Genomic DNA, 12705 nt, shown 5'->3' on the forward strand with positions numbered 1-12705 from the left:
AAGTACACTTGGGTAGAAACGTTTTTTTTGGTTGAATCAGTACGCTAAATACTTTTAAAATGAAAATAATGCTGATAACAAATAGAACTGAATGCAAATACCTGTCACGTCTGGTGGCATTTCTGCTTTTTGCAGATGATGCTCTCCTTTTTGTTTCAAAGGATTGTGACCATCGTGTGTTTCGGTGGTGAGGTCTGAAGCTGAATGCGAGGCAGAAAAAGACGGGTTGCCCAATCTGCGTGAGGAGGGAGCATGCTGCCACAGATGGAGGAGTTCAGGTTTGGTATTGTAGAGCGATGGTTTGTGAGATTGATCATCAGTTAGGAGCATCGGCTGGCAGGCTTTGGATGAGCATGTGGTGGTGAAGTGAGAGCTGAACTATAAAGTAAAACTCTCACTTTATCAGTCAGCCCTCACAAGCTTTGACTAGTGACAGAAAGAAAGAGATTGCAGATACAGTGAGGTTTCTCTGCTGGGTGGCTGGTCTCCCTCTAGAGAGAGCTCAATGATTCCTCGACATTGAACTACTGCTCCTCTGCACTGTGAGGAGCCAGCTTAAGTGGTTCGGGCATCTCATGAAAAATGCCTGGTTCTGTTTGGACGTGTTCTCAGGCATGACCAAGCGGGAAGACACTCCAGAACAGACCCAGGACACACTTGAGGTATTAAATCTCCCATCTGGCTCGGGGTGAGCTGAGGGTTCCCCCCATAGGAGCTGGAGCAAGTTGTCGAGGAAGAGACTATTTTGCCATCACTTGAAACTAGATAGCTTTTATGGATTTTTTTCTTAATCCTAATTAAGTCTTCCTGATCATGAAATAATGACTTTTATGTTTCTAAAACTTCACTGACCTTTCTACAACCTCACTGTCTCACAATGTAACTTAGTTTCGTCTTTGGCAGTCTCTGAATTGCTTGTTCTCTGAAATTGATTTCTTTCTGTCTGGGGATCAGAGCATGCCCCGTCCACGCCTCTGCAATCGCTTCTCCTTTTTTTTATGTTGACAAACCAAGGGCAAAACGTAAAAAGACACACCTTTATCTCCTTTTGTGTGCTATAATTCAAACGCCGACTGATAGAAGGCTGCGAAATAACTTTCCGAGTAAAAAGATAAAGATGACAATACAGTCCTTGTCATTGCTATTCACACAAAGTCTATGTTTGTGAAATGTTTTTTTCTTTTTTAGCTATTTTTTTCAGTATTCTTTTCGGTATTAACTCTCACTCGATTTTCAACACTCAGTCCGGATGTTTTGATTTTAGAACTGGGTCGCCTCTAAAGTTATGAAAGTAATTAATAAGAACCAAACAAAAGCTGGTTTCTGAGTCTTAGTTCAGATCCATTTAGATTAATGTATAGCATGCCTTTGTGACCATTCATAAATCTGTCATGCAATTATTTCTATGAATTAATTTATATTAATGTGAAATTAAAGCTTCTCTGAAGCTTATAAGAGAAAACTTTGGATGTAACACAGGTTGTTGTATCTAGTATTTATAAGCAGCATACAAACATTTAATTAATGTTTACAACACACTATAATGTAGTTGTATGCAGCTATAACGACATGTTAAGGTGCCTATTAATGTACAGTAAATGTCAAATTATGACTTCTCCTATCAGGATATTTTCTATATCATCATGTGTTTTAATATATTGTCCTACATTATAGCCCCCACTAATAGGTGCCCACAGAATGACTTATATTGACATTTAAATTAATACATATCGGCTTACAACTATGTCATATGTGGTGTAAACCATTTATCAAATGTTTATGTACTGCGTATGAATGCTAAATAGAGGGACTTGTTGCCAAAGATTATTTCTTTAGTGAGCTTCTGTCTGTGAAAGGAAAAGGTTTCATCAGTCTTAAATTATGTGAGCTGTCACATCAAACAATCTCACAGTGTTATTGTGAGATATAAAGGCATCATTCTCTCATGTGGTTAAAATAAAAATACAAATATTGTGGTGTGTGGTTCTCGGGATGTGGATAAAATCGCTCAGCAGAAAATGGTTTTCTATTCTTTGCATAAGGAAATGGATCAAAAGCTATCACAAATTCATAAAGTAACCAAATTACATCAATGCAAAAAATAAAAAATAGGCGTTTGATGTTAATACAAAGGCTTGTCTGCTTGAATTTCTGTCATCAACGGCTCAGAAAACTGAAGAGGAGGAATATTTCATTTCTATTAAACTGCTGATAATTAATCTTCATAAACATCCTTTCAAGTAAGCAGAACAAACAACAGGTTCCATCAAAAATTCAGATTCACCTGGTTTATTTTGAGTGTTTTGTTTGAGTACAGGCAGCATGCCAATTTCTTATGAATCTCATCCCCCGACGCGCGCGCGCGCGCGTGTGTGTGTGTGTGTGTGTGTGTGTGTGTGTGTGTGTGTGTGTGTGTGTGTGTGTGTGCATGTGTGAGTGTGTCATTGAGAAAAAGACATGGGTAAGAAAGTGGAGAAGGCATGTGTCTAGCGTACGTCTGTTCGGTGAAAGGAAGAGGCAGACAGGTGAAAAGAGAGATGGAGAAAGAGCGAGACATGTCGCAGCACCCTGAGGACGTCTCCTCCTCCTGAGCAGCTGTTGTCTGAGAGCTGGAGGCAGCACTGCGGCGCCATGTCAACTCCTTCTCCCACCGAAGCCCCCCCGTGCATGCAAAACAGGCTCAGGCTGCCCTCTCTCTCCTTGGCCACGCTTTTCCGCCCCTTTTTGTCTCCCTATATAACCGACACCTCCTTGTTTTCTCCCCCTCTCTACGGAGCTGAGTCTTCATTCAAATCAATTTCAAGCTATCCAACGTAGTGCGCTCAGTAATAGTGACAGCGCACACAAACACACAACAACACACAAGCAAGTGAGACAATTTTAAGGGAAATCACATTTCAAGGGCAGAGACTGCTAAGGAAAACAATATGTATTGTTGTTGTTGTTGTTTTTTGGGCCTAGATTGATTGTTTACTACTCGATGCATGAATTCCCATGGAAAGGGAAAATATTTGAACACATTCTGATTTGGTCGACCTCTTTCTGACATAAAGATACTCCTTTATCAGCTGTCAGAGGCCTTACAAATATTTAAAGTATTTCAGGGGCCTTAACTTTTAATTGATGGGTTACTCATATTTTCTAAGTGTCATAGTTTTTTCAAAAAACAGACCAAATCTAAATTGTAATACTACAATATGTCATAAAGAATATGATCTTCGGCCTTGTGCATGTAGTTTACTGCTTGGTTGTTTGTGCTTGAACACATTAAACATTGTTGATAGTTGTTTTATTGTGCAAGGCAAAGCTGGATCAACCAATTTGACAACAAAGTGAGCAAAAAAAAAAGCATTGTTTGTTGCTTGAATTGATTGTAATTAGAATTCGTACCACCAAAGTACGATATCAACCAAGGCAAGTTATGCTATATCCCAATCTAGAGTCTGTGTCTTGCAGATGGGCCCCGTTTCAAAACATAAGACTTTGTTTAAGTTTATATTGTGCTCATGTGTTGCATATTCCTAAAGGAAGTAACGTTTAATCACAGAAAACACGTGGCAAAGAAAGTGTTCCAGCACAGCAGTAACGGTCAGTCTCTGGGTATGACAGCGTGTTGAGGAGGTTAAACAATAGAACACATTATTGCCATCGTTAATTATACAGTGCAAGGACAAATGTTATGACACAGTTTGCATTGTATCACTGTCACAATATGGCACAGAGATGATAAAGAGCTCTCACAAGTTGATGAGGTTATCTTGAAGGGGGACTCTGATAAACCAAGATGTATCGTAACAAGTATCAAGAGTTCTAGTAACCTCACAATAACACAATGCAGCGCTGCTCACTTACTGCTCCTTCATTTATTTAATAATTGATTAGTGTCATAATGGGGCTTTCAGATATCCTAATAGTTTATAAGCTTATTCCTAAACTTAAAAAGTAACAATGTCTCGACAATCCCCGGGTGTGAATACAGTATTGTACAGGATCATAATACACATCTGACTTTAAGAGAAATGTAAACATGGAGATGAGTGGGGTAAAATAGCAGGATAAGATGTTTCTTCTCCAAGCAGTTCAATTGTGTTGCTGTTGTCCTTACCATGCCTGTTGATTCACTATTAGCAGTGACAGCTAATTGCTCATGACTGGAGGGTGCAACAGTCACAGACGGTGGAGCTCGACAGCTTTGGAAACAGCTGCAAAGTGGGACAGGTTGGGATCAGCGTTTTACAATTCAATAAAGACCGTCACAATGATGGTGAAAGAGACATGACGGTGTATCGTTTGTTGGTAAAGAATACTGAAAATAAGTGTGGTTAAATAACATATTCAACACAATTAATGTAAAGATAATCCATAGATGCTACCCTCGAGTAATATAGGCACTTAAATGCACGCACACACGCGCACACACACACACACACACACACACACACACACACACACACGGCATATATATTTCACTGCCGCTCTGATTAAAAAATCGTATTCAAGGGTTAATTAACTGACCTTTCTTTCCTGGTGTTACGTTACATAGTTGGCCAAATGCTACCACCTTGTGGTGTTTTTTAATACTGCATAGTTTTATTCAATAATATATTCAGCATGTAACTTGTTTCACTTCTGTTATTTTAATGTAGAGTCGCGGTTTGTGCCTGAACAAGTTGCTTTCCAAGAGTGAAAAGCATATCCAGGACCGCAGTGATCAAGTTGTGATCATTTATGGGAACTTTTCAGACACCACATCATGTTTTGGACACATTTTCACATTGCAGTTTTGAGTAAACAGGAAGACACAATCATGCAAGATCAGAAATAGAAACAACAACAACTTTAGATTCACCAGTTGGATATTGTTTGATTAAATTGGACAGTTTGCACAAATTACTGACATAGCTCTTCAAGATAACTAACTGGATTTTTATTTTACGTTTGTGTGATTTCTGACATTTGAGAAACATTGGGGCAAGACACATGGGGTTAATGAGACTCTTGACATGTTGTGTATCACAACAGAGAAACCTGCTGCTCTCTGCTGAGTCCTCTGTGGATTGAAGCATTCAAACATGTTGAGCATCAGGCCACATCGAAGTCACTTCAGATCTTACAATATTGTATTTTCCAGTAGTTCAACTTGACATGTTTTATAATTTTGGAAGAATCCTTGAAATGTCCAGAATTTTAAAATAAGCTTTTGTGGGTGTTTGTGTGTTTTGATTGGACTCAGTTTTGTTGCAAAATAAGAGTTATTAAAACAGGTTTTAAATGGATTAAAGAAATAAGTTGGGATGGTCGGAATTCATAGTGAGACAAACTAATCTCATCTTCCAGCCACTGGAGCCAGTATTTTGATATCTGAGAACTACTTGTGCACCTTCTTTATCCTCTCCGTCTTCCCTGGCTGCTACAGTACAAACAAACACTGTCAGTGGTCGCGGCCTCTGAATTAATAAACGAGTCTAGTGTCAATAATTCAAACTGCAGCCTGTTGTCCCGAAATGTGTGTCGTCATCAGTACGGTAGTCGCGGAAGTAGCCTGCAGAGGATGACAGCTGCGACCTGCATGCACAGGGGGACGAAGAAGTGTGCAGCTCAGTGTCTGTCTTACACAATCAGGAGGAGGTGGATGAGACATGATGCTCTGAGATCCGGTTGTATAACAACAGTTTTCGGTTCATTTCTGACACGTCTCTGGTCCCGGTAAAAACCGGACTGGTGGAAGATCTTCCGGTTTTTTTTTCGAGGTATGGGAGCACTGCAGTCCTTACCGGGTCAACCAGAGTACGTTGATCTGGCGGAAAAGACGGGGTGTGAGTAGTCATCGTTATTGTTTGTATTGGCGTTAATAAGACATCAGTCAGACATGTAGGACGTGTGAAAACATGAGCTCACTGCACCGGAAATATGATTTAAATTCAGTCTCACTTTATGGTCTTATCTTAAAGGGGAAACCACGTTAACGTGTTACGCGTTAAATAAAGAGCTGGTCACTATTTGCCTGTAATTACGCACGTCTAAGGAAAGTCGGTGTGTGAGGAGCAGAAGTAGCATCATGAATAATTTACTTTGTGAGGGAAGTGAAACTTCACCGAGTGTACAGAGGGAGGTGTATTTAATAATAGATACATTGAAAGCTTTGACACAACGATTTAAGAGAGTTGCAACAATAGCTGCTTTAATTGACATGCAGCCTCACGTGGAAGAGTTTGGAGGCCTATGTTGCAGGTGACAGACAGCCAACCAAAAAGCTTTACATAGAATATGAATATCCAAATATGCTGCCTTGAAAGCTTCACACATGTGAGAGAATAAAGTTACCATCAGATTCTCAACAAACGTACTTGTTTAGAAGTCAACATTTTTACTGTTGTGAGTTTAAAGAGTACCTATATCCTGTCTCACTGTTTTTGGAGAACTTAGGCTATTTATGTATGCACAAGATAGTAACTTTAAGTTCCCTCTTCTCTGTTTTCAGTTTCATATGAGCAGATTGGAGTCCTCCATAAAAGATTCAAGCAGTTGAGCCACAATGAAGAAACTCTGCTGTATGTATGATTTTGCTTATACTGTGTGGTGTTATGAGAATTTTTCAGCAACACGATCAGGTTTCTGTTTTATTTGTTTTATATCTGAAAGAACATTGGCCTGGCAGCTCACACACTTTCTTTAGAAGTGGAAACCCGTCTAACAGGCTTTTTATCTGCACATAATAGCTTGAAACGTGCGGCCATGATTATAATATGACAGTGTGTGACACCATATGGCACTCCTTAAAATCCTCTCTACACCCACAGGAGAGAACACTTCAGAAAAATCCCTGATCTTGAATGCAATCCCATCCGTTCTCAGATCATAGAGGCCTTCTTTGACAGAAGGTACAGTGGCGATGGGCTGGAAGTTGCTGGAACTTGTAATATGGGGCGAGATAAGATTCAAATCTGTCCGCTCAGTTGCTCATTTTGTATTTCTTCAGAAACTTTCGGAAGAATGGCGAGGGTACTGTTGAGGAGATCGGCTTCGAGGAGTTTCTGGTGATCATGTCCCATTTCAGGCCCCCGTCACTGCACATGACAGAGGAGCAGCGGGAGAGCGTCCGGAGGGATAAACTGAGATGTAGTGTCTTCAAATCACACGATCGCATTCTTGGCTTTATCTGTCGACGACAAACATGCCTTGTTGAACTGATTAGCCGTGTTTTTCCTCTGCAGTTTTATTCAACATGCATGACACGGACAACGATGGGACGATAACCCTGGAGGAATACAGACACGTAAGCCTCTGCTCACTTGTGTTGAACAAAACTCATGCAGCTTTTTACTGAACCTTGCTCGTCACATAACCAGTCAAGATTACAGCAGCTTCCAACCACGGTCTGAGGAAATCAGCATGAGTCCATCTTGTTGGTTTTTACCGTTAGCGGAGACTGTTTTTATCAGCATCATTTATACTTCTCAAGTGAATTTTGAAGGAAGTTGTCTACTAACCTCTCCTTCCCCTCAAGCCTTCAGAGATTTGAGTCTTGTAACCACTGTAGTAATATCATTTTATTTCAACTTGTTGTTCACACCTGTGCAGGTGGTGGAGGAGCTGCTATCTCTCAGCGAGACGCTGGAGAAGGACACAGCCAAAAGCATAGCTGATGCAGCCATGTTGGAAGTGGCCAGTATCTCAATGGGTCACATGGTATGTGAGCTGTGGTATAGCTAAAGATAACATTAGGTTTGATTCACTGTTCGTTTGTAACTTCACTTTTTTCACACGCAGGAACCCGATGAGTTCTATGAGGGAATCACATTTGAGCATTTCCTCAAGGTTAGTGCACAGAATATACACTATAATATATGTTTGCCAAAACTAGTTTGAAAGTACATCCGGGTGTTTAGAATTTTTAGTTTTTGCAAATTCAAATAAAAAGTCAACCTTGCCACTTTAAAGGATGGTAACATTTAGCAATATACATTTTAAACAATGTAAAACTCTTCCTTGTTTTTTAGTTGCTGAATGGCTTTGAGATTGAATCAAGAATGAACGTTCGCTTTTTGTATATGGACACAACAACCTTGTGTAAGTGAGGCCGGTACACTACGCTATGCAGAGACTCTGGGAAAACTCTGAAGACGCATGATTATGGTTTCACTATCTGTTGTTTCCAGTTTGTCGCTTGCTCTGAATAATATGCCTTACTCATGTTTAACTATGCAAATGAAAACATGTATACTGCAGATGTAAGTAGCTTATTTGATCGGAAGCAATAATATGAGATAACTAGTCAAATAACAATCAGCCTGTCAGTAGTTTGACTAAGCAATATCCATGTCTGCGGTATAGTAGACAGTATGACTCAATGCATGCAAATATTGATACTTGTAGAACCTTTACAAGTTTCAATGCCATAAATCAATAACTTTGAATTATCAGGGATATAAAGCTTTATATTTAACTATATCTAGATGGCTGTAATAAAAGCAATACAATCATTTGAGATGCCTTTTACTCATATTATAAAATTGACAGTTGGTGCATGCTCTGCACACTACATTTGCACAATGAAACCATATGAAACAGATCTGACTTCAGTTCATGATGTGTATTTCTGGTAAAAAGGAAATGGGAGTGCTGTCATGCAAGATTAAACGCTTAAAGGCTGTATCTTATCAGTCTATCTGAAGGACTGATAAGATACTTCTTAAGAAGTACAGATGAGGTGAATCAGTCAGTCTTAATACTAATACTATTGTCACAATCAATTAAAAAAGCGTATCAATACCTGTTTATTCTGTTGAATGTATACTAACACTTCATTTCTCAATATTTCCTGTGAGTTTCATGTGATAGACTGTCTATATTGTCCAAAGAGACCCATCAGCACCTCTGACGCACTTCATTCTTCTGTGCATTCAGTCATGGGTGTATGCTGCCCTCCATGGGTCAAAACATGTAAAGCATGTTAAATGATAATGAACCTGCACCTGATCCATTAAAGATATTTCTACATCGTTTCTACAGTTGTTTTTTTCGTACTTCATATTGTAAACATGTTAATGCAGTGCTTTTACACATGGGACATGCTTGGCCATTGTTTAACAGGTGCACATTAATTGAAAGATTAGATGTTTTTTCGCTTTTACAATCCGTGTCATTGTATCGTTGAGGCTTTTACTTTGGAAAGCTGTCCATATTTTGCAATAAAATAAGACATTTCTTGGCCTTGGAAACTTGGAAAATGTAGACAATGTATTGCAGTTGTGCAGAAGTCCACACATTTCAATAGTGACGTGCTGTAAATTGATGACAGGTGGATCTGTGGTGACAGACACTACAACAGGTCCTGTGTTCACTCTCCAGGCCGGTCCAGTGCTGTTGGGGTTTGCACGTTAATGCCTGTGTTGGTGTTGAAATTGTGCAGGTTATCTGGTGTTATTCCACTTCAGGTGAAATAAGAGTGCTTTACAGGGAGGACGTGTGACTAGTCTAAGGTTCTTTGCATATCACAAATACTCTACCTGCTGGGGTATACTTCATAGCTTTCTGTGGTGTTGTAAAGCATTAAGTGGGCAGTTCAAATGACTGAGGAGTGATTGTTGCCCTGAGGTGCCCTCTGTGGTTAAATAAAGCGGAGTTATAACGAGGAACTTGATTCATGACCCAGAGTGAATCCCCCATCTACTTCCATTTTCCTGAGAACTTGTGATCTGAGGAAAGTTCAGTAAAGCATTACTTCATTCCAACTAAAATATGAGGTATCCATGCTATATATATACCTATATGTGTATATATAGATGAAAGGTTTGTGTGCAGTGTCTGTTATTCATCTATTTAAAAAAAAAAAAAAAAAGGGGGTTTTCTGCAGAATTTATAACTTCTCCTGTTTTCCCCATCCCACCCTTCACACACTTGTGTCTCCATCTATATGAGGAGGCAAGTGTGCAAACAACACATACAGTTATCTGACCCACACACACACACCTTGTGACTGGCCAGACAGCCCGCCAGTTTCATGAAATCTTTCCTATCTGATACTGCCTTGTGTTAAACACATGCGTCATTCTGAGCTGATATCACACAGTCAGCGTCTCAGAAGGTTCCTGATTTTCTTTTAACCCATTTTGATGGATTTACTCTGCACATGATCCTGCCAGCCCAGATGACACTATTTATTTATCATTTCTTACACTTTTACGAAAAAGTTAAAGTGTTTTTAAGTGTAGAAGCAGATATATTGTTACTCAAATTGAGTCCAGCAAATAAGAAAACATGTGTCATGCATGAACATTTTACAGAAATTCCCATGTCGCTAAAATGCAACGACACTAACAAATGAAGACTAAGATCATAAAGAAGTGCAGCTGCAAAGTATCTTTTAATAATCATAATAATACACCAGTGAAGTAGAACCTTACATAACATATAAGACAGATTAAATATACATAACTTGCATTGAGATACCTTCACACTCTTGATCTTTTAACAGCATTCCTCTTATTGGAAACAAGAAAATAAATATCATTGTTAAATTATGAAATTATAACTATTAAATACCATAAATAGGCTTCAATTACACTGATGTACCAGCCACCTTCATACTCACTTATCTTTTAAAGTCTTTAATTATGTTGTTGAAAACTGACCAGCCTTAGGTCATCCTCAGAAAAGTGTGTTCATTTGTATCCTCCTTCTGGAGCTTCTGGAGCTTTTTAGAGTCCTCAGTTCTCCAGAAACATTTGACAGCAACTCCTTGTAGGTCTTCAGGACCACACAGCCGTAGACCTTCTGCTGGAAGACGTTCTGAGGTGGAGGTAGTGTTGTCGGCCCTCCTGCTGGCTCTGGTACAGGCAGGTTTGGGAAGAGGCACTGATAGAAGTCGTTTATGAGAGCAGCCAGGTTCCTGCTGCGAGCGTTGACACGGCTGAGGTCCGTCAGCAGCGGGCTCGTGTGTGACTGTAAGTCCGACTGCTGCTCGTACACCCGTTTGAGATGCGGGAAGAAGTCTTGGAGATGTGTGTAGACGCTCATTAGCCTCTCTGAGGGCTCCAGGCCGGAGATGTTGGGGTCAGGGACGTTGTTAACGGACACCTTGCAGATGAGCTCTGGCATTTCTCCTTGAGAGGCTTTCTGCAAAACAAAAAGATCAGATATTAATTAAGCCACAAAGTCTTCAGGAGGACCATGAATAGCATGCATATTATGTTCTAAAAGAAGGTAAAAGGGCGGAGCACTGAACAAGCAGATGAGGATATAACACAGCAAATTAGGATACAGCACATTTAAGTCTGTACTCACATATGTTTTGATTAGGTCGACAGATTCCTTCTGTACCAGTCTGGTTAGCTTCAAAGTCTGCAGCAGAGAATTCCCACACTGCTGGTTTCTGCTTGCTGCCACATTTCTTGATGAATCAACAGCCATAACCAGCAGGAGAGAGAGTAACGCTGCGGAGAAAGGAACTGGTCAGTTAAGGTTATCCAACATCCCAGTGGTGAGGGGAACCTCATTCGGAAGCCACAAGTGTAAGGCAGGGGTGATTACAACAGACTTTCCACTTTGCATATATTCAGCAAGAAAAAAAAGGACACCAGAAGTCTGCTATATTACCGGTTCAGACATTTTATAGAACCATATACTGTAGTTAAAGTATGTTTCGATGCCAACAAACATTGTCAGTCTCTTTAAATATTGGCCAATTTAAAAACTAACTCACTCCATTAAAAAAAAACTGTGTTCAAAAACGGTGAAAAAGTTAAATCTCACACTTTCAGTCAGTTTCACAACACTGAAAGTAACCACTGTAGTGTGCACAATGCTAAGGAAAGATGCAATTGTTGTTTAAAATGTTCAAATAGAAAAGTAGATGTAATGAAACTTACTTGTTGCTTTTTCCATAAACTGTTGAAAAGGCATACTCTTTACATGACCATTCATTCTCCTCTCAGAATCACAGGCGAATTGCACGGACTCCTCATAATCACACTCCTTTAAAACTTTTTTTCAAAAGACAGAAACCACACATTTGTCATAGGAGGAAATGACGTGCACTTTGTGAGGCAACCAAATTTCCCAGAATGTCAGTTGTGCATTTTTTTTTCTCTTTCCTCTATATTAGACACGTGGGCCACGTCCTTACATGTCTGGTCACAGAGCAGGCATGTAGGGACGTTGTCTAATTATTATTATTATTATTATTAGTGACCATGTAGTGTAGCACAGAGTATTTTTAATGGTACTTCCTTTTTATTTGAGCATGGAACAATATACTAGAAATGTGATATATTTAAATCGCTGAATTTAGAAAACCATGTCAGGCATGCGTAAAAGTGATTCAAACACTGAGGTCAGCATGCACTTTGACACAGTTTATAGAGAATAATCCCTATAAAGTAGTCTGAGATAAACTTTTCTTATTAACTGTTTTCACCACCTTTCTCTTCATTTTGATGTAGAATTGTGTCATAACAATTGCCAACTGCTCCTCGGACCATGCGTGTCTTTTTGCAGCAATATTTTCAAGCAGGAAGCTGGCAAAGTCACAGGAAATGCATTTCTCAATCAGAAACTTTTACAAGTGCGTAAAGAGGGAGGGTCTGCATAGCTAAAGTAGGCAAGATGCCAGTGTCATCACATCACAAGTTCAAGCTTCTGAAGCTTCTGAGGATGACATCATTGTGACATACGATGGCGCTCCAGTGATTAGTTTAAGCAGTA

The 12705-nt window shown here is 39.6% G+C and overlaps 2 protein-coding genes across 2 annotated transcripts; one reads left to right on the forward strand and one right to left on the reverse strand.

The window, feature by feature from the left end:
- Positions 1-5537: 5537 nt before the first annotated feature.
- tescb (tescalcin b) lies at positions 5538-9005 on the forward strand. Its single transcript, XM_076088714.1, has 8 exons — positions 5538-5816; positions 6482-6551; positions 6801-6881; positions 6980-7119; positions 7215-7276; positions 7582-7689; positions 7771-7818; positions 8001-9005. The coding sequence occupies exons 1-8, from the start codon at positions 5753-5755 to the stop codon at positions 8076-8078; spliced, it is 651 nt and encodes a 216-aa protein (XP_075944829.1). The 5' UTR covers positions 5538-5752; the 3' UTR covers positions 8079-9005.
- A 1342-nt stretch (positions 9006-10347) lies between these two features.
- m17 (IL-6 subfamily cytokine M17) lies at positions 10348-12680 on the reverse strand. Its single transcript, XM_076088713.1, has 3 exons — positions 11871-12680; positions 11287-11435; positions 10348-11118 (listed from the first exon to the last, which is right to left on the reverse strand). The coding sequence occupies exons 1-3, from the start codon at positions 11923-11925 to the stop codon at positions 10651-10653; spliced, it is 672 nt and encodes a 223-aa protein (XP_075944828.1). The 5' UTR covers positions 11926-12680; the 3' UTR covers positions 10348-10650.
- Positions 12681-12705: the final 25 nt, after the last annotated feature.

The sequence above is a fragment of the Anarhichas minor genome, unplaced genomic scaffold, assembly GCF_050575085.1.
Source record: "Anarhichas minor isolate MPS153535 unplaced genomic scaffold, ASM5057508v1 ptg000002l, whole genome shotgun sequence".
Classification (NCBI taxonomy): Eukaryota; Metazoa; Chordata; class Actinopteri; order Perciformes; family Anarhichadidae; genus Anarhichas; species Anarhichas minor.